The sequence below is a fragment of the Nicotiana sylvestris genome, chromosome 6 (assembly GCF_000393655.2).
Source record: "Nicotiana sylvestris chromosome 6, ASM39365v2, whole genome shotgun sequence".
Taxonomy (NCBI): Eukaryota; Viridiplantae; Streptophyta; class Magnoliopsida; order Solanales; family Solanaceae; genus Nicotiana; species Nicotiana sylvestris.
The window spans coordinates 3,993,640-4,015,933 of NC_091062.1; the positions used below are offsets into that span (position 1 = coordinate 3,993,640).

The 22,294-nt window shown below is 38.3% G+C and overlaps 1 protein-coding gene across 2 annotated transcripts; it reads left to right on the forward strand.

Moving 5' to 3' along the window:
* The first annotated feature begins 393 nt into the window (after positions 1-393).
* LOC104229898 (putative late blight resistance protein homolog R1A-3) lies at positions 394-14,466 on the forward strand. Of its 2 annotated transcripts, XR_011400594.1 has the most exons (4): positions 394-3,262; positions 3,929-4,034; positions 11,976-12,032; positions 14,381-14,466. XR_011400594.1 is itself a non-coding variant. In XM_009782626.2 (2 exons), the coding sequence occupies exons 1-2, from the start codon at positions 521-523 to the stop codon at positions 3,992-3,994; spliced, it is 2,808 nt and encodes a 935-aa protein (XP_009780928.1). In that variant the 5' UTR covers positions 394-520; the 3' UTR covers positions 3,995-4,259. The 2 variants fall into 2 exon arrangements, 1 of the variants encoding a protein (XP_009780928.1); XM_009782626.2 differs by lacking the exons at positions 11,976-12,032; positions 14,381-14,466 and having other exon boundaries at positions 3,929-4,259.
* The last annotated feature ends 7,828 nt before the right edge of the window (positions 14,467-22,294 follow it).

The window sequence follows — 22,294 nt, forward strand, 5'->3', positions numbered from 1 at the left end:
TGTATTTGTACGAAGAAATTCAATGAATATGTATAAATTATTAATTTAGAACTCAATAACTTAAAAGAATTATAACCCGAACTCGTAAGGTTCAAATCCTAACTCCGCCTCTGCCCCAAATTTTAATTCAATAGTGTCTACATGTACAAAAATCAACTGCTCACTTTGAGAAGCAGTCAAAGAAGATGGCTTTAATTTTGTTTGTTAATACGGACTTTACTTCTTTTCAGATTAAATACTATATATTTTTTGGGACTATTCAGAGCTGGATCTGGATCAACTTCCAGCTGGTTGATAGAGACAAGAGAGTGGACCAAGCTGGAAATATGTAGAAATAAACGAAACATAGTCCTTTCCACTTTCTGTTTTAAATTGAGAAATTACCAACTTGTTGAAATTAAAACAAAAGAGGTTCTGCCTTTTTCTTTATGCACAAACTCCCAATTGCATCACATACACATTGAGATATATTCTGCTTCTTCTCTGTGCTGAAACATTCCTATTTTTATCACACTTAATTATGGCTTATGCTGCTATTACTTCTCTTATGAACACCATACAACAATCAATGCAACTTACTGGACGTAATTTGCAATCGTTCTATGAGAAGCTTCAATCCTTGAGATCTATTATGGAGAAACCCTGTAATATAACAACAGAGGATATTGAAGCACTGACAAGCTTGGAAGCTGAAATCGTAGAGGTAGCATTCAGCGCAGAAGTTAAGGTTGACTCGAGATCAATAAAAGTTCTTTATTCAAAAACAACAACTTTACGGAGCAACGCTTTATGGAAACTCTGTTGTTGCTTGGAAAAAGCGGTAGAACGCATTGATTCCATCATGAAGCAGTGGATGGCGATACGGGACTGGTACACTAACATCAAAGGTTTGAAAGCACAAAAGTTTTCTCTAGCCAGTATACCTGAACGTGCTGTAGAGCCCGAGAATATTATGGTTGGCCATGAAAGTGAGTTCGAGATGATGCAGGATCGACTTGCAAGAGGATCAAGTGAACTAGAAGTTGTCTCCATTACAGGGATGGGTGGCATCGGTAAGACAACTTTAGCTAACAAGCTTTACTCTGATCCATTCATTATGTCTCGCTTTGATATTCGTGCAAAAGTTACTATTTCACAAGAGTATTGCAAGAGAAATGTACTACTAGGACTTCTTTCTCCTATAAGTGGAAGGACTAATGAATATTTCGAGCAAGATGATGGCCAACTAGCAGACCAACTGCAAAAGCTTCTAAAAGGCAGGAGATACTTTATCCTCATTGATGACATATGGACTTCAGAAGCTTGGGATGATATAAAGTTATGTTTCCCGGAATACACCAATGGAAGCCGAATACTCTTAACCACTCGGAATGTGGAAGTAGCTAAATATGCTAGCTCAGGTAATCCTCCTTGTCAGATGCGCCTTTTAGATTTTAATGAAAGTTGGGATTTACTGCACAAAAAGGTCTTTGAGAAAGATTGTTTCTCTCTTGAATTTGAAAAAATTGGAAAAGAAATTGCATCAAAATGCGGAGGATTACCTCTAGCAATTACTGTGATTGCTGGACTTCTCTCCAAAATTGGTAAAGCATTGGATGAGTGGCAAAGTGTTGCCGAGAAAGTAAGTTCAATGGTAAGCACTGATGTTGACGTCCAATGCATGAGAGTGCTTGCTTTGAGTTACCATCACTTGCTACATCACCTAAAAGCATGTTTTCTGTATTTTGCAATCTTCCCGGAGGATGCTGAGATTTATGTCGATGAACTCTTGGATTTATGGGCAGCGGAGGGATTTTTGAAGTTAGAGGAGATGAAAAGCATAGAAGAAGTGGCAGAAAAATGTCTAAAGGATCTAATAGATAGAAGTTTAATTTCCATCCACTATGTGACAGGTGATGGACGTGTCAAGTTTTGTAGAATACATGATGTGATCCGTGAACTCTGCTTGAAGGAAGCTCGAAACATGAATATTGTGACTTTTATTGGAGAAAAGAATGATGAAAATCCATGTGCACTATCCATGCATTTTTCTTCAAATAGTCGAGGTCGGACCAGTACCCAATTGAACTACCGTATTATTGTGAATAAATTGGCTAGATGTCCTAATAATGAGGCTCGTTCCATTTTCTTTTTCAATAGTATGTCAGGGTTCATGTCAGAGTTGTTGCCTTTCAAGCTAGTAAGAGTACTAGATCTTGCTTTAATGAACTTTATTGTTTTTCCCAGTGGGATACTTGATCTAATTCACTTGAGATACCTAGCTTTGCGTCTTTCTCCTACCGTGCATTACTATCTAGGAAAAGAGACTCCCTCATCAATAGATATTCCTTCTTCCATATCTAGACTATGTTATTTGGAAACTTTTTTTCTTGGTCAGCCACATGACGAGGCCCCACGACATCCTCTAATAGTACCATCCGAAATTTTGACTATGCCACAACTGAGGCACCTCCGTTTGGGCTGGAATTACTTACATTATCATGAGCTTACAGAGAACAGCTTGGTTCTGAAAAATTTGAAACGTCTCTCACATTGGAATCCTTGGTATTGTACTGGATCTTTCTTCAGACTATTTCCCAATTTAAAGAAGTTGCAAATATGGGGTGTTGAAGAAGACTTTCGTAGTCGCAAGGACCTCTATGATTTTCGCTGCTTAGATCAACTCGAGGAATTGGAATTTTATATGTCTCATCTAAATTATCATTCCTGCTTTCTAGAAAGCATTACACCTTCAGGTGCTACTCCACAAGATCCTCTGAGGTTTCTGAAAATACCAGGTCCAACTCCTACACATGCTGTTCCACCTGCTCCAGATGCTGTTCCACCTTTGCTCCTACCTCCTCCGGATGCTTTTCCACAAAATCTGAAGACATTAACTCTTTATAAGACTTGTTTGTGGTGGAAGGACTTGAGCATTGTTGGTAAATTACCCAAACTCGAGGTACTTAAATTAATAGGTGATGCCTGTAAAGACAAAGAGTGGGAAGTAGCGGACCACGGTTTTCCTCGGTTGAAGTTCTTGTACCTTGAAGAAGTGGATTTTCAGTACTGGAGAGCTAGTTGTCATCACTTTCCCTGCCTTGAACGATTAGTTATTGGAGGTTGTTATTCATTGGATTCAATCCCTCGAGATTTTGCAGATATAACCACACTCGCTCATATTGTTGTATGGAGTTGTGCAGAATCTGTTGGGAATTCTGCCAAGCAAATTCAACAGGACATGCTAGACAACTATGGTAGTTCCTCCCTTGTGGTCAATATAGTAAGACATCTTCTTCCTTAAATTTAATTCTTATATCATTCATTTACTTTTAACCATTACTCCATTTAAATTACCATATATATATAGAAATCGTTGTAGAGATCAATTTTGTTTTCTGTCCAAATTAGGGTAGGAACCTCATTAACCAATCACTAGTTAGTTGGATCTCCTTAATAAGTGCATACTAGGGGAAACGTTTATATGTGACCTGACGTGCTTGATAAATTTCCCCAATCTTGAAATGCTCAAATTGAATATCAATTCATTATGATCACTCATTTTGATAGAGAAAAGTTTGGTTATGAAAAGGATCGAAATAATCAAGTGTCATCCGGAAGCTAGTTAAGCAAAATCTGAACGACGATAAATCAGACAACAAAAGAGAAATATACCAAAATAGACACAAATATTCAACATTTATGATAAATGTTTGATTCCTTCTAAAAGAATGAAAATTCAATTATGGTAAATATGTTGCTCTTTCCTTCAAGAGATAGAAAAATCAAATATGATAAGAAAATTAAGACAAAGATGTAATTCTTATAAGCAATCTAAAGAAGTTGCAAGTATGTGGTACTGAAGTAAGGGAAACATTCTTCATTATTTTCTTACTTAAATCAGCTCGAGATATTGAAATTTTTGATTAAAAAGTTCCTTATTTAACAGGGGTCCGTGTTCAAGCCTAACGAGCAAGAGGAAGAGGAAGACGATGAAGAAGAAGAAACATATTGATCAGATTGAGGAATTGAAATATCAAATGAAAATGTCATTGGTACAGTTGCTTTGATCTTTCCCTATTATGCAATCATTTTTTGTTTAAATGAAAAATACTTTTTGTAATCCAAACTACACATTTCATAAGTAAGTGTTAAGTTTTTTTAAAAAAAATTGTTTCCTCTAAATTATTACAACAGTAAAAATCTGCTACAACATGTAACTCTTTATAGCAAGCTGAATACAGTAACCTTGATAATAGAACAATAACCTTCTTTAATAAGTTAAATTGCATTAATATTGTAAAAATTCTTTATGCCGTCATTGTATCTATTCAAATCCGTCCAATAATGTGTAGGTTCATTTACCTACATGCTCTTTCTTGCAATAATTTTCTTTCGTTCCTTAATTTAGGGAATTCTATTTTTTTTTAAATTTTCTGCAAAAATAGGTGATGACCTTAAGGTGCTCCACTGATTAGCCAATTCTATGAAAGAAATGTCAATTCATAACTTAATTGTATATGATTTTGAGTATAGCCTTCTGTTAATGTTTTTTTAAATGCTCCAAATTTTATGTACATATTTATAAGATAAATAGCGTTTTTTGCCTCAGCGCAGACAAAGTTAGATCATCTAGTCGTCCAATAGAACTATACATGGCACTCCAGAACATCCATACTTTGCATCAACATATCATTATAAAAATAAAATAATAAATAAAAAACTAATTTCCCAAAAATTAAAACATATTTTTAAAACGTCTAGTCTAGAATACGATAACTATTTCAAATTATACAAAAAAGAATGAGTATAATATAATCGATTGTACATTTGTACTACATAGCTATAAAAAGTCGATATTCTGTATATCACTTCTCTAATCAAACTGAAAATACATTAACTAAGAGCAAGTGTGATTATATCTACAAAATCTTGGGGAATTGAATTCAAATACCAGCAACCTTTGAGAAATAGTTGACTCTTTCAATTACTCACTCTCTTAACTATTTTCTCCCTAACAAATTTTAGCCATTTTATTGTGACGGTGGTGTCTGGATCAACAAGTGCCACCTTGAGTATTTTATTGGATCCTCCAAACACTCTTGTATTTTATTCTTTGATCTCTTATATGTAAAAAAATAAAAATCTCTTAAAAGATTTGACATAAATAAAACTAAAAATAATGTGATAGAGTACAAAATCAATTGACTCACGCCAGTAACACAGGATTACCCATTTTTCCTCTAAGCTTCGTCAAATATTCACCAGACAACTACAAGCAGTAGCAGAGCTATGTATGGTTAATGGATTCAAGTGAGTTGGAAAATTATATTGCTTTAGTGTATTCTTAACAATGCCCTTTATATTAAGAAAACTTTTAGTGTATTGTTTCTCTAATCCCCTTATTCGAATTTCTGATTTCGCCACTACCTGCAACCTAGGAATCATTCACCATAATCATCATATCATATCATATTTTATACTAAAAGTGGGAAGCCCCCAAGTTAAAAGTTAAATTACTAAAATATCCACAAAAAATTATTGGACTTTAATACCCTTAGTAAATAAATAATAATTTCTTTTTATACTCTTTAGTAGTATAACTATTCTTCCAATATAAACATAAATGTATAAAAAGGTAAACAGACTCATAATAAATAGCCTAAATCATGATAAGGGCGTTTTGTCTCTTCAATTTCTTGTCCTTATTCTGCTCTTGAGAATCATCACCTATTTGAAACTACTACAATAAACAGATCGAGCACTCCCATAATGAATATTAATTGCTTGATAATATTGCTATGTCTTTTCCACTGCTCTTAATGCTCCTTTGGAATTCCAAACTAGATTCATTGAAATGTTTGCTTTATGGGAATGTTCCAGATGGAATAGTAACAATTATGTTTGATGCACATTGTTATATAAAAAGACAAAACCCACTAAACCATTAAAGGCAGATCGAGCTACAACACAAAAAGGGAGGTTGACATATGCCAGAGTTCTGGTTGAGGTTAAGCCTTATCACAAATATCCAGATACAATAATGTTTGAGGATGAGAAGGGCAGAATAGTGGAGCGGGAGGTTTTCTATGAATGGAAACCTACTCTATGTGGAAAGTGCAAGAACTTTGGGCATGAAATGAATGAATGCAGGAGGTTTATCAAAGAAGAGAAAGAGAAGAAAACAAACAAGTAGGAACTACAAGAGCCAAATACAGTACAGGAGAAGACTCAAGTGGAAAAGAAGGCTGTCAATGTGAAGAAGAAAGGGGAACAAGAACAAATATAGCAAGAGAGTGGGCCAATAAGCAAAGGTAATAAGGGGACTGAGGTAGTACCCATTGCAAATGAAGTGGCAACTACATCCAGAAAGTAGAAGACTGTAGTAAGAGGGAAAGCAGGGGAAAGAAAGCAACATGAAGGTATAAGAACTGGGAATTCTTTTGCAACATTAGGGGACCATCAACAGGAGAAAATAGAAGAGGAAAATGGGAAGGTGATGGAGAACAAGACAAAAAAGGGGAAAGGGAGTGAGATGGCCCTTGGAAATGGGCAGGATTGGGGCAACCCCTCATCCAATGGATAGAATAGGTTTCTGAAACACCAAGGGATTGAATAAGCTACATAAACAGAATGAAATGAATTTGTTTATGAACAATCAAAAAGTTAGTCTATTTGGTCTTCTGAAAACTAAGATTAAGAGAGTTAAAGCACAACAAGCTGCTCTTAATCTATGTAGGGGGTGGTCTTTTACTATAAACTTAGTAAAACATCCAGCAGGAAGGATTTGGATTGTATGGAAACCAGGAGTATATGATGTCAATATAACAAATATAACTGAACAACTTATTCACTATATGGTCGATCATAGAGGGACAGGGAACAAATTCAATGTTACAGTAGTGTATGGGTTTAACAACCAAAGTATGAGAAGGCAACTGTGGGAGGATATTAAAAGTATACACCTACAGAACAGAGGGCCTTGGGCAATAATGGGGGACTTCAACTGCATTTTGAGCACTGAAGAAAGAATGGGAATCAGGGTTACTATAGCAGAAATCAAAGATTTTAAAAAATGCATGGAGGAATGCTCTATGCAAGATATGAGATCTTCAAGAGCCTTTTATACTTGGAGCAACCAACAACCAGGTGGAGCAGAGTAATGAGCAGAATAGGTAGAGTCCTCATCAATTTTGAATGGATGACAAAGTTGCCAGCATCAGAAGTCCATTACATGCAACCAGGGCTCTTTGATCGCTCCCCAAGCATAATAAACTGGGAGAGAGGGGGGCAGTAGATAAAAAGGAGTTTCAAATACTTCAATATATGGAGCATGGCATGTGATTTTAAAGAAAGAATAAAAGAGAACTGGAAAACAGATAGAAGGGGCACACAGATATACCAACTGGTGGGAAAACTACACAGAATCAAGGGAACTTTGAAGAAGATTAACAAGGAGAGATTCAGTAACATTGAAAAAAGAGCAGAGGAAGCAATAAATAGTCTGTAGCTATGTCAAAGTAAGGTATAGCAGGGCCCCCGGAATGAAGCTTTGATCAATGAGGAAGTAAGATTAAATGAGGTATGTAGTAGGTGGGAAAAGGCAAGGAACATGTTCTTACAATAAAAGGCTAAGACACAATGGCTCAATCAGGGTGACCAGAATACTAAATACTTCCATGGCCTACTGAAAGCTAGGAGGAACTGCAACAAAATTTTCCACATCAAAAACATGAAAGGGGATGACATTGATGATCCAGCAAAGATTCCAGATGCATTCATAGAAATCTACACAGAAATGATGGGAAAGAGAATGGTGGAAAGAGATCATGTAAATAGCTAGATCATAAGACAAGGACCAATAGTGCAAAGGAGCAAAGGAATGAACTAGAAGCAGACTTCATAGACACAGAGGTGAATGAGGCTCTATGGGCAATTGCTGGGGATAAAGCACCAGGTCCGGATGGATTTGGAAGCCAATTCTATAAGGACTGCTGAGATGTTGTGGGTACAGATGTAAAGAAGGGAGTACTGGAGTTCTTTAGAGAAGGCAAGATGCTCAAAATTGTCAATAACACTGTGATAACCCTTATCCCCAAGGGCTTTCATGCTGAGGCAGTTGGTGATTATAGACCTATTGCCTGCTACAACACAATTTATAAAGTGATTTCGAAGATGCTTTGTAATAGGCTCAAAAAGGTATTACCAGGGGTAATATCTCCTAATCAAAGTGCTTTTGTGGAAGGCAGGAACATAGTGCATAATATTCTGATTTGCCAAGATGAGGCTGTACAAGAGGAAGAATACAACTAAAAGTTGTCTAATCAAAGAAGACCTAAGGAAGACATATGATACTGTGGAGTGGGGGTTTGTGGAAGAAATATTGCATTCTCTTAACTTTCCTCAAAAGTTCATAAAATGGGTGATGGCTTGCATCACATCTACCCAGTATACAATAGCAGTGAATGATGGACTATATGGGAACATTATGGGCAAACGAGGACTAAGGCAAGGGGACCCAATATCACCCCTACTATTTGTCATTTGCATGGAATATCTCTCAAGAATAATGAAATGGATTTCTGAACAAAAAGGGTTCCAATTTCATACTAAATGTAGAGGGCTCAAGCTAAACCACTTATGTTTTGCAGATGATGTATTATTCTTCTGCAAAGGGGAATGGCAATCAGTGGAAATGATCCTAAGGGGGCTGGAAATATTCTTAAGAGCATCAGGTTTACATACCAGTGCAGCTAAGTCAAACATTTACAGTGCAAAAATGGAGGAACAATGCATTCAGGACATATATGAGCTCAGATGATACCAAAGAGGAGCTTTACCATTTAGGTACTTGGGAGTACCAATATCTGCTAAGAAGCTCTCAACAACAGATTGTGAAATGCTAGTAGAGAAGATGGCTACCAAGTTCGAACTTGGAGTTCAAGGAATATTTCATATACTGGAAGGGTGATGTTAGTGAACTCAGTATTGATGCACATATACTCATATTGGGCCTCAATCTTTATAATCCCCAAAAAGGTCTTAAAAAGTATAATAGGTATTTGCAGAAGCTTCCTATGGGATGGAAAAGGAAACTCAACCAAAATGACGCTGGTAGCATGTGACACAGTGTATAAGCCTAAACAATAAGGTGGATTGGGGATAAAGGATTGTACAACATGGAATGAAGCAGCAATGGTGAAATATGTTTGGAATATAGCAAACAAAGAGGATAACCCTGGGGTGAAATGGGTTAATCATGTATATATAAAAGATCAGGATTGATGGCAGTATGAACGACCAATTGACAGTTGCTGGTATTGGAAGAAAATCTGTGCAAGCAGAGATAAATTTGCAGCTGATTTTGTGAATAATGGATGGCTAAAACAGGGAGGAAAGTACACTGTAAAGAGTGGATACCATTGGTAGAAAGGAGAGGAAGAGGAAAAATCATGGTATCAAGGGGTATGGGGTCGGATGAATGTACCAAAACATAGCTTTACTAGCTGGCTTGCCATGCATAGGAAGCTATTGACTAAGGATCGATTGCTAAAGTTGAAGATAAGTCAAGATAGTGATTGTATGATATGTGGAAGCCAAAGGGAAACAGTGGAGCACCTATTATTTGAGTGCAAACTTTCAGAGGAGTGCCTAAAAAGACTGTTGATATGGATGCAGAAAGGAATAATAAAATATGACCTAAAGGGTATATGGAGAAGAATACCTCGGGGAATACAGGGGAAGAAATGTAGAGAGTTTGCCACAGCAGTGATTGCATCACTAATATACAAGATATGGTGGGCTAGGAATGAAGTGTTATGGAATCAATGGGTACCTACACCAAGAAGTATATGTGCACAAATACAGCAAGAATGTAAGGCTAGAATAGTACCTATGTTAAACAAAAAATGTAGTAGAAAGGAGAGAGATTGGATAGATCAATTGTATAGGAAATGTTGAAAATACAGGGAAGGGAAGTATAGGAAAGATATAGAAAGATAGAGGAGGATACGGGAGAATGAGGGGAATATTGTAAAGAGTTGTTTATTTGTGAATAAAATCTTTCTGTTTCACAAAAAAAAACCCACTAAACCTGAAATATCTCAACAATGGCAGCGGATATGGGCATGGATGGAGACTTTTGATGCGTTTCTATAGTCCCATATAACTCTTGCTATATATATATATATATATATATATATATATATATATATATCAATTAATATTTCCACATATTTCTATGAAAGATGGATATGGAGTAGTAAAAAGTTACTTGAGCCCATAAAAAGAAGTGGCTTCTGTGCTAAGCTGATATGCCACTCAATGATTCAAACAATGATCAGATGGCAAGTCATGCAGTTGAAGAAATACATGTAATAGCAGAAGTAGTGAACCAACTCTATCACTATTGTGCTGGACTTGGTCTATGTTGAATGAGCATCATCAGATATAATAATTTGCAACATTTCAGATCAATAATCTGATTTTGCATTAATATATCGAATGAATTTGGTCTATATTGAGATATGCATTGCAATTCCTCAAATTCTCACATGACAGAAGTTTGGATTCGAGAATTACCACTTTCTCTCTTCTCTCTCCATTGCTCATAGGTAAAAAATTAGAGATGAAATTCCCATATATAGATGAAAAAAACAATAGTGTTGATGATTTTTTATGCCTTTTATCCAAACAAGTTAATTTCTATAAGGTATTAGCATGAAGAGTTGTAGAGGAATTAGGACAAATCTAATTAGGAAATTTTAATGGTGTGCAATATAATTTGAGCTTTTTTTTCATTTGTGTTGTCCAATGTGTATTTAGCTTTTGTCATACTACTACTATTATATTTTTTTTGGATGTCAATAAAGAGCATAAATGTAACCATAAATTTGTTACTATTGACAAAGAATGCATAAAACTATCAATTTGATGATTTTACTTTTGCAACATTATAGAGTAGACAAATCGAGTGGTTATATGCAAGAAGATAAAATCGGTTTTTATTTTTTAAACTTATTCTTTTATTTCCTATCCCTGTGAAATTTAATTTACACTTATGATTAGCGATACTATATTCTCTGGTTTTGATAAGGTAGTAGATTTTGAAATAAAAAATGAATTGAAATTGCTAAAAGTGTAGTTGTTCATGGTCTCATGTACAAAGGTTAACAGCGGAATTTTTTTTAATTGATAGGATAACGATTGAAAAATTTATCAGAGGTCGTATTAAGGATATGTAAAAAAAAGGCATCCCGACGCACTAAGCTTCCGCTATGCGCAAGGTTGGGGGAAAGGCAGAACCACAAAGGTCTATTGTATGTAGTGTTAGCCTGCATTTCTACAAGAGGTTGTTTCCACGGCTTGAACGCTTGTCACATGGCAGCAACTTTACCAGTATTAAGGATATGTATTAATGCTAATATTTGTTTAATTTAATTTCAAATTTATAGCTCAATCGAATTTTTAGAATATTTATACATAAATTTATTACTATAAATATACATTATGCGAATATTGATATGGGATACACGTGCAACGCACGTACCCAGATACTAGTATATATATATATATATATATATATATATATATATATATATATATATATATATATATATATATACAGGAAAATAAAATAAATAGCGTTTTTTGCCTCAGCGCAGACAACATTACATCTAGTCGTCCAATAGAACTATACATGGCAGTCCAAAACATCCATACTTTGCATCAACATAGCATTATAAAAAATAAATAATAAATAAAAAACTAATTTTTCAAAAATTAAAACATATTTTTAAAACGTCTAGTCTGGAATACGACAACTATTTCAAATTACACAAAAAAGGAATGAGTATAATGTAATTGATTGCACATTTGTACTTGTAACGACCCGACCGGTCGTTTTGAGCTTTTGCACTTTGCTCGCCAGTTCTCGGGTATAACTTGCCCCGTGTGATGTATTATGACTTATGTAAATCATTGGTTTTTGTTTTCAGGGTAATCAGAATGAATGTGGAAGAACAGTTATCAGTTTGAAGCTTGAAATTTGAAAGGTTTGACCAATAGTTGACTTGTTTGTATATGATCTCGGATCGGATTTTTTATGATTTGGTTAGCTCCGTTGAGTGATTTGGGACTTAGGAGTGTGATCGGAATGCATTTTAGAAGTCCGTGGAAGGTTTAGGCTTGAATTGGCGAAATTGAGATTTCGGCATTTTCCGGTTGATAGGTGAGAATTTGATATAGAGGTCGGAATGGAATTCCAAAAGTTGCAGTAGTTCCGTTTTGTCATTTGGGAAATGTGTGAAAAATTTCAGGTCATTCAGACGTGGTTTGGTTGGGTGTTTTATCAAAAGAGGAAATTGGAAGATTTTGAAAAGTTTGGCTTGAATCCGATGTGCTTTCGGTGATTTGATGTTGTTTGAGGTGTTTTGATGATTGGAACAAGTTTGAATAAGGTATTAGGATATGTTTGTGCTTTTGGTTGAGGTCCAGGGGGCCTCGGGGTGATTTCGGATGGTTAACGGAGAAGTTGGATTTTTGTTGCAGCTATTGAAATTGATGCTTCTGATATTTTCGCACCTGCGGATATGGGACCGCAGGTGCGGCGCCGCATGTGCGGTTGACTAGTTGCAGAAGCGAAAAGGAGCCTGTTGGGCAGAGACTGCAGAAGTGGTTAGAGTGGTCGCATCTGCGATGTCGCAGATGCGAGGATGTGGTCGCAGGTGCGATTGTTGGCTAGTTAAGTGATTTCCGCAGAAGCGGAGGAAGGACTGCATCTGTGGTGCCACAGAAGCGGGTATGGCACCGCAGATGCGAAAAGGTCTGGACAGAAGGTATAAATTGTCTCCTTCACAAATTTAGCTTATTTTACCATTTTTGACTTTGGCTTGGGAGCTTTTTGGACGATTTGAGAGTGGGATTTAAAGAGAACGTCATTGAGGTGAGGAATTTGGACCTAAAACTCATTCCTATGCTATTATTTCATGGATTAGAGCTAGAAATTATGGAAATTAAGGGTGAAAATTGAGAAACTAGGGCTTGAAATTGGAGACCAAACATTTGGGATTTGAAGCGTCATTTGTGGATGGATTTTGATGTTTTTGATATGTATGAACTTGTGATGAGATAAGGAACCCATTGATGTGAAAATTTTCGAATTCCGAGACGTGGGACCGGGGGTCGGGTTTTGGCAATTTCGGGATTTGTGTCACATTTTGATTGTTTTCGCTTGGGCTTCATTTCCTTAGCATATTTTGACGTCCACATTCTGATTTTGGAGAGATTCGACGCGAGTGGAGGGTGATTCGAGGGGCAAAGGCTTCGCGAGCTAGAGATTTGATCGGTTCGAGGTGAGTAATAATTGTAAATGATGTTCTGAGGGTTGAAACCCTGGATTGCACATCGTAGTGCTATATTGAGGTGAGGCACACGCTTGATGACGAGCATGGGGTCGCACACTATTGGGGATTATGACTTGGTCCGTCCCGATTGATAATTTTACCGCGTATTTGACTGAAATCTATTTGCTATCATCATTATTTGGGTTGAATGCCATATTTGGGGCTTCATGCCAATTATTTGAACCCTTCGGGGATTTTTGTGGATATTTCCTTACTGTTTTGACTTTTTACTCGAACTCAGCCATGTTATTTTCCATTGTTTTCAAAACTCAGCCATGTTTACTTTGTTTTAACACTTGAAATGATATTTCAAATAATATTTTGGGCTGAGCATCATATTTTACTGTTGCCCGAGTGGCTTATGTGATTTTTGACTGAGTAAGACCGAGGGCCTGTGTTGTGAGGATACTTATGGGTTGGGTTTCACGCCGCAATGGTGATACACTCATTTTGATTATGAGGCCGAGGGCCTAAGATATGTACGCCACGAGGTGGCTTGTTGATATGAGGCCGAGAGCCACGAGATGATGCCACGAGATGGCTTGATATTGCACTTGGGCCGTAAGGGGCCCCTCTAGGAGTCTGTACACCCCCAGTGAGCGCGGGTACCCATTGTGATGTGAGATATAGCCCGAGGGGTTGGTAGTGTTCTATGTGATTGCCCCAGGGGAGAACCTTATATGTTTATCTTTCTTATTTGCCTATCATTTACCTGTTTAATTGTGTGTTTGTGCCCGAGGGGCGAATTTTCTGTGCTTATCTGCACTAATTGCTTTGCATTCATTTGCATAACCGTTGAAAAGTCATTTTAAAGAAGTTTAAACTATGCTAAGATGTTTTAAGAGATTTCACTACTTCATTGCTTTCTTACTGGTTTTGTACTACTTCTATACAGAATGTTGATGCACTTTTCGTGATTTCTTATCCCTCAGTCTTTAGTTATGATTATTACTCACTGAGTCAGAGTACTCACTTTACTCCCTGCACCTTATGTGCAGATTCAGGTATTTTTGAATCCGGTAACGGGTATTGGTTGATCAGAGGTAGAGTCATCAGAGTTTAGCAAGGTAACTGTCGGCGTTCGCAGCACTGATTTTCTCCCTCTTTAGTTCATTGTCTGTATTCAGTACATTTTAGACTTTTCAGTTGTAGTTAAACCCTAGTAGATGCTTGTGACTTGTGACACCCCGATGTCGGGCTGTATTCTTTTTTGCACTTGATTTACTCCGCTAAATCTATACTTGTTGGGGATTTATCCTTATAAATTACTTAAATTGACTTATTTAACTGTTAAAAACTAAATTGGAAATTGTGTCGACTGGCCTTGGCTTCACGAGGGGCGCCATCATGACCGGGTCCGGTTTGGGGTCGTGACAAGTTGGTATCAGAGCCTAGGTTACATAGGTCTCACGAGTCATAAGCAGGTTTAATAGAGTCTCGCGGATCAGTACAGAGACGTCTGTATTTATCCTCGAGAGGCTGCAGAACCTTTAAGAAAAAATCACATTCTTGAAATCTTATCGTGCGTCCTTGATTCAACTTGAAATGTAACTCTTTGAATTCCTTCCACGCGTTCGTATGCGTGCATGAGCGCTCAGTATTAGATGTGTATCGAGGGCTTGTGATTCCTTGATCGAGGGGCGAGATGTGATCTCTGTGAGTTGATGTTGGGCCAGACTGGAGGACTTGAGGGCGAATTTTTTCCTATAGCTTAAGCACTGAGGTGCTGATTGTGTGAGCAAGTGTTTTTGAACTTATATGTTCGGTAGTGTCCCTATTAGTAGAAGTGACTGCTAGATGACTATGTGATGAGTATGTTAGTACTGCGAGGTGTATCTATATGATTTGGAAGCGACGAGAAGGGTCTGCTGGAGGATAGAAGAACTATTAGGTGCTTGAATTCCATCTTGATTCGAGGTATAGCCCCGAGTTATGGGCGTGTGAAGAATCTTTTCATGTTTCCTAGTTGGGAGTGAAGTAAATCTCATGTTGTGGTATGAGTTCAGACTCAGGGAGACTAAGTGACTGCGTAATGTTTATGACGGTGGAAGGTATACAGAAATGTTAGTTGGAGGAAAAGCAGGTGGGTTATCTCCTGCGAAGTGTTCTGAGGTTGTGTGACCCTTATGTGTCTTCTAGAAGATCTCATTTACAAGTGAAATATAAGTATTGAAATTTGAATTTGGGTCGCTTAAGAGAGTGGGCTTGACTGTTGTGAGGATGAATGGGAGATTTGCAGAAGATTCAAAGTACCAGATCCTCTATGTTACACGAGCTTATGAAAGATCCAGTTTAATCTCACTATGGTATTATGGCAGCAATAGAGTATATGCATAATAAGTTATTGAGTGTGTTTTGATCTATGGCTTCGAGCTAAGTGGGGGAGTCTACTATTGATTAGTTGGTTGCACGATTATGTGCTATATTGGTCCCAGTTCGAGGCGTTCCGGCGAATCAGTTATGGCCTACGGAGATTGAGACCGAGGATGGCTCGAGTAAAGGAAAATTCTTAACAAAGGATATAGTATGATTCATAGGTATGTGAGAATCACGGAATGTCTTGAGTTGTTGTTGGTAAAGGATGTTCGGTGCTTAGAACAGGAAATTGCTTGGTTGTACTGGAATGAGGTTACATTCTGCAGTGTTAGAGTGCTAATGAGGCACGAGTTGTTCGGTTTGTTTGATCAGGCTAATTGCGGTTTGAGTAAAGTGGATGACTCTCGAGAATGGTTCTAATGGGTTCAAGATTTTCTAGTACTAATTGGAGATTTTCAAGTGTATAATTTGGCTAGAAACTAAGGTTTGCATTAAAGGGTGCCAAGACTTGTGTCATTTCTATATCAATTATGGGATTCTATATATTAGTATTAGGAAGTTAATGGTTCCAGATTCGCAGGAAGTCCCTTCGGGGTAGGTATTTTGAACGTGGTGCTTTTGGAAACATTTAAGAGAGTACTCAGCAGCTTATGAGCCTTAGACAGTGTGGTTTTATGCTTGGGTCTCGTGTGATAAGTCTGGGTTGAGGAATTGTGGTGCTATATCAAGATGGCATATCAAGTTGAAGGTAAATCAGAAGGAAACTCAAATAGATGGGGTAGCTTGGTAGTGGGTCGGATCGGTATGGTAAGGATATGATTAGCTCTTTGGATGCTTATGAGGTAATGAGTTATACAGGCGTTTTGCGGCAATGCTCTTGGGTTTTAGTGGCCTGCGTAGCGTGGTTGAGTTAGAAGGATTCAGTCCTGACGGTTTAGTCTTATGCGAGTGGGATTTAGAGAGTTTTTGATGGTTTCTACCATGGCTAGAAATGCATATTTTCTACGAGTGTGAGAAACATCAGATGTTTAGTGATTTTCTTCTAAATGGGATCAATGAAAGTTCTTGGCTAGATGGGTTACAGTTCAGTTCTGAAAAGAAGGTCATAAAAACTCTTAGGCAGCGGGCAGTTTCAGACAATTAGAGAAATGAGCTTCAGATAATTAGAGAAAGGGTCTTCGGATGATTAAGGAAATGGTATTTCTAATTTGGGGTGATTTGACGAGGGTATATGTTTCAGAAAAGGCAATGTGATTAAGTTGATGGTGCTTTGGTAGTATTGCAGCACTTTCTTGTTAGATCGACTACTGATATTCGAGTTTGCTTGGTGGCACAATGGAATTTTAGAGTATCTCTCATGGAATGATTAGGTATTTGAGGTGTAGTATGCATTCAGACGGCGGAATTGGGATCAGGTATGTTGATTCGTGTGCTATATGGAGTTGGAGATTGGGAGTTCTCCTATTCAGGCTATGTTGTGGTTGTGGGTCACGTGTATCAGCACTATTTAGAGACTATCGGTGTTTCGAGACCTGAGGGGATCTTTTGTTGCTTGGTAGGTTAGATTTTGGATGTGATATTGGGTGCAAACTGGTTGTCTCCGTGTTGTGTTATTCTGGACTATTATGCTAAGGCGGCACTGTTGGTTATGCCGGAAATGCCACGGATTGAGTGGTGAGGTTCAACAGATTATGTCCTAGTAGGGTGGTTTTATATTTCGAATACCCAGCGGACGACTGGGAAGGATTGTCTTCTTAATTGGACTTTCGTGATAGATGTCAATGTAGAGGCTTCTACCATTGATTCAGTTCCGGTGGTGAGGGACTTTTCGGATGTGATTCTGGTGGTCGGGCATGTCGCCAGGCAAAGTTGTTGATTTCGGTATTGATTTGATGTCGGGCACCGTATCATATGACACCGGAAAAGTTATAGTAGTGGAAGGAGCAACTTTAGGTTTCCTTGATAAGGAGTTCATTAGCAGGCCAATGTGGATGCGTGTTCTAACTTGAGTCGGCTTGGTTGGCTCCAAATTGTATTGATTGAGGGATGTGTTGATTCGACTGTTATTGAGCTTATTAGTAATCTGGGGAGATCTATGAGTTACCTTTCCGTGTTGCGAGGCATTAGGACTTGTTGGTTATCGGCACATGTGGTGCGGTGTTATTGGGGCCTCGTAGTAGAATTCGAGCGGGAGGAGTATTGGATATTGCTTAGTAGGTGGCGCATCAGTTATGTCCTTTCGGGTTGTATGGTGTTATGTATTTGCTTTACCATAGTTATGATGATTTACTTTGGTTCTAGACAGCAATTGCGCGTGGTCGTTAATTTCGAGCAGAGTGACTTGAGGTGTTTCATGTGGAGCAGTGTTTGGATAGGATCGCGCTTTGCAGTGAAGTTATATGGAGGTATGACCTTGAGGGTTAGATTCGTGTGTTCTATTTCTATGATGTGAGATGGGTTCTCAGCCTTGTGTTGTGGTGGTACTGGTGAGCTTGAGGTACAACTCTTTCATTTGAGTTATTTTCATGATTTGAGCATGTTCGGATTGTTGCTTATTGGTGCGCTAATTGCACAAGTTGTGGTTTTAGTTTGTATTGATGTGTCATGTCATCAGAGTAGTTGTGTTGGATTAAATGGGATCGTTGGGGTCTTTAATGAATACAAACAGATTTGATTTCAGCATGTTGGAGGGATAATATCGAGTTTTCGCTCAAAAATTTGCTATGGTCATTGCCAAAGGAGAAGTGGCTTCATGAATGGTTGATCTGAGGAATGGTTATGGCTTACTGTGTGTTTTATTTATCATTGGCAGTATATGAAAATGTTGGAATAAGACTTTAGTTGATAAGAGGTTTCCTACCGGTATTCGGTTGTTGGGTGAAGCTGCTGTGATTTGAAGTTATCGCTACAAGTGTTTGAGTTATGTAGTATATCATGTAATTGCACCTGAGGTTGCAAGTATGAGTTATTACAGCTGGTTCGGGCTTATTCTGAATATAGGTGTGAGATTCTGATCTTGTGGATGATTTCAGAAGTGGGAATGTGGTCTAAGGTTTATGGGCTAGGTTGGATTGTGAAATTTCAGTTACATTGTGTTATCTGGCCTATATGAGATAGGGTGACGTGGGATCACCCCCGGGTATATGCATGGTAAGGTTATTCAGCGATTGGTGGGCTTTTGGAACAACTCTGGGCATGTTCGAGGACGAACGTATGTTTACATGAGGGAGGATGTAATGACCCGACCGGTTGTTTTGAGCTTTTGCACTTTGCTCGCTAGTTCTCGGGCATGACTTGCCCCGTGTGATGTATTATGACCTATGTAAATCGTTGGTTTTGGTTTTCAAGGTAATCAGAATGAATGTGGAAGAACAGTTCTCAATTGGAAGCTTAAAATTTGAAAGGTTTGACCAAGAGTTGACTTGTTTGTATATGATCTCGGATCGGAATTTTTATGATTTTGTTAGCTCTGTTGAATTATTTGGGACTTAGGAGCGTGATCGGAATGCATTTTGGAAGTCCGTGGAAAGTTTAGGCTTGAATTGGCGAAACTGAGATTTCGGCATTTTCTGGTTGATAGGTGAGATTTTGATATAGAGGTCGGAATGGAATTTCGGAAGATGCAGTAGTTCCGTTGTGTCATTTGGAACGTGTGTGCAAAATTTCAGGTCATTCGGATGTGGTTTGGTTGGGTTTTTGATCAAAAGCAAAAATTGGAAGATTTTGGAAAGTTTGGCTTGAATCCAATGTGCTTTGGGTGATTTGATGTTGTTTGAGGTGTTTTGATGATTGGAACAAGTTTGAATAAGGTATTAGGATATGTTTGTGCTTTTGGTTGAGGTCCCGGGGGCCTCGGGGTGATTTCGGATGGTTAACGGAGAAGTTGGATTTTTGTTGCAGCTGCTGAAATTGCTGCTTCTGGGTTTTTCGCACCTGCGTATAGGGGACCGCAGGTGCGGCACCGCATGTGCGGTTGACTAGTCGTAGAAGCGAAAAGGAGCCTGCTGGGCAGATACCGCAGAAGCGGTTAGAGTGGCCGCGTCTGCGATGTCGCAGATGCGGGGATGTGGTCGCAGATGCGATTGTTGGCCAGTTGAGTGATTTCCGTAGAAGCGAAGGAAGGGCCGCATATGCGGTACCGCAGAAGCGGGCATGGCACCGCAAATGCGAAAAGGTCTAGACAGAAGGTATAAATTGTATCTTTCGCGAATTTAGCTTATTTCACCATTTTTGACTTCGGCTTGGGAGTTTTTTGGACGATTTGAGAGTGGGATTTCAAAAGAACGTCATTGAGATAAGGAATTTGGACCTAAAACTCGTTCCTATGCTATTATTTCATGGATTAGAGCTAGAAATTATGGAAATTAAGGGTGAAAACTGAGATACTAGGGCTTGAAATTGGAGACCAAAAATTTGGGATTTGATGGGTCATTTGTGGATGGATTGTGATGTTTTTGATATGTATGAACTCGTGATGAGATATGGAACCCGAGGATGTGAAAATTTTCGAATTCCGAGATGTGGGCCTGGGGGTCGGATTTTGGTAATTTCGGGATTTGTGTCACATTTTGATTGTTTTCGCTTGGGCTTCGTTCCCTTAGCATATTTTCACGTCCTCGTTCTGATTTTGGATAGATTCGACGCGAGTGGAGGCCGATTCGAGGGGCAAAGGCGTCGCGAGCTAGTGATTTGACCGGTTCGAGGTGAGTAATGATTGTAAATGATGTTCTAAGGGTTCGAAACCCTGGATTGCACATCGTAATGCTATATTGAGGTGAGGCACACGCTTGATGACGCGCGTGGGGTTGTGCACTATTGAGGATTGTGACTTGGTCCGTCCCGATTGATGATTTTACCATGTATTTGACTGAAATCTATTTGCTATCATCATTATTTGGGCTGAATGCCATATTTGGGGCTTCGTGCCAATTATTTGAACCCCTCGGGGATTTTTGTGGATATTTTTTCACTGTTTTGACTTTATACTCAAACTTAGCCATGTTATTTTCCACTGTTTTCAAAACTCAGTCATGTTTACATTGCTTTAACAATTGAAATGATATTTCAAATAATATTTTGGGCTGAACATCATGTTTTATTGTTGCCCGAGTGGCTTATGTAATTTTTGACTGAGTAAGGCCGATGACCTATGTTGTGAGGATACTTATGGGTTGGGCTGCACGCCGCGGCGGTGATACACTGATTTTGATTATGAGGCCGAGGGCCTGAGATATGTACGCCACGAGGTGGCTTGTTGATATGAGGTCGAGAGCCTAGAGATGATGCCATGAGATGTCTTGATATTGCGCTTGGGCCGTAAAGGGCTCTTCCGGGAGTCTGTACACCCCCAGTGAGTGCGGGTACCCATTGTGATGTGAGATATAGCCTGAGGGGTTGGTATTGTTCTATGTGATTGCCCAAGGGGTTGGTATTGTTCTGAGATATTGCCCGAAGGGCGGATTTGTTGACATTGTGCCCGATGGGCAAACCTTATGTATTTATCTTTCTTATTTGCCTGCCATTTACCTGTTTAATTGTGTATTTGTGCCCGAGGGGAGGATTTTCTGTGCTTATCTGCACTAATTGCTTTGCATTCATTTGCATAACTGTTGAAAAGTCATTTTTAAGAATTTTAAACTGAGCTAAGATGCTTTAAGAGATTTCACAGCTTCATTGCTTTTTTACTGGTTTTGTACTACTTCTATACAACATGTTGATGCACTTGTCATGATTTCTTATCACTCAATCTTTAGTTATGATTATTACTCACTGACTCGAGCACTCACTTTACTCCCTGCACATTGTGTACAGATTCAGGTATTTTTGAACCCGGTAGCGAGTATTGGTTGATGAGAGGCAGAGTCATCGGAGTTTAGCAAGGTAGCTACCGGTGTTCGCATCACTGCTTTTCTCCCTCTTTATTTCGTTGTCTGTATTCAGTACATTTCAGACTTTTTAGTTCTAGTTAGACTCTAGTAGATGCTCGCGACTTGGGACACCCCGATGTCGGGCTATATTCTTTTCCGCACTTGTTTTACTCCGCTAAATCTGTACTTGTTGGGGATTTATCCTTATAATTTACTTAAATTGACTTATTTAACTATTAAAAACTAAATTGGAAATTGTATCGGCCGGCCTTGTCTTCACAAGAGGCGCCATCACTACCGGATCCGATTTGGGATCGTGATAGTACTAAATAGTTGTAAAAAGTCGATATTCTGTATAACAGTAGTCTAATCAAACTGAAAATACATTAACTAAGAGAAAGTGTGATTATATCTACAAAATCTTGGGGAATTGAATTCAAATACCAGCAACCTTTGAGAAATAGTTGACTCTTTCAATTACTCACTCTCTTAATTATTTTCTCCCCAACAAAGACCAGCTCCGCCCACCAAATTTTAGCATTTTTATTGGAAGAAATTAAAAAATATCTATATTTATGAGTGGTCATTCAAAAATAGTCATAGTTTTAAAAGTAATTGAAATTTAGTCATTTTTCATGTAAAGATAAATATGAAAGCACCGTTCAAAATTCGAAAAATACTCCAGCATAATATACTGGAGTTCCAGCATAAGTATACTGCAACTCCAGC

Coding starts and splice junctions, on each gene's coding strand:
- LOC104229898 (XM_009782626.2), top strand. CDS start 521: ATGGCTTATGCTGCTATTACTTCTCTTATGAACACCATACAACAATCA. Junction 3,263..3,928: donor CCTCCCTTGTGGTCAATATA/GTAAGACATCTT, acceptor CTTATTTAACAG/GGGTCCGTGTTCAAGCCTAA.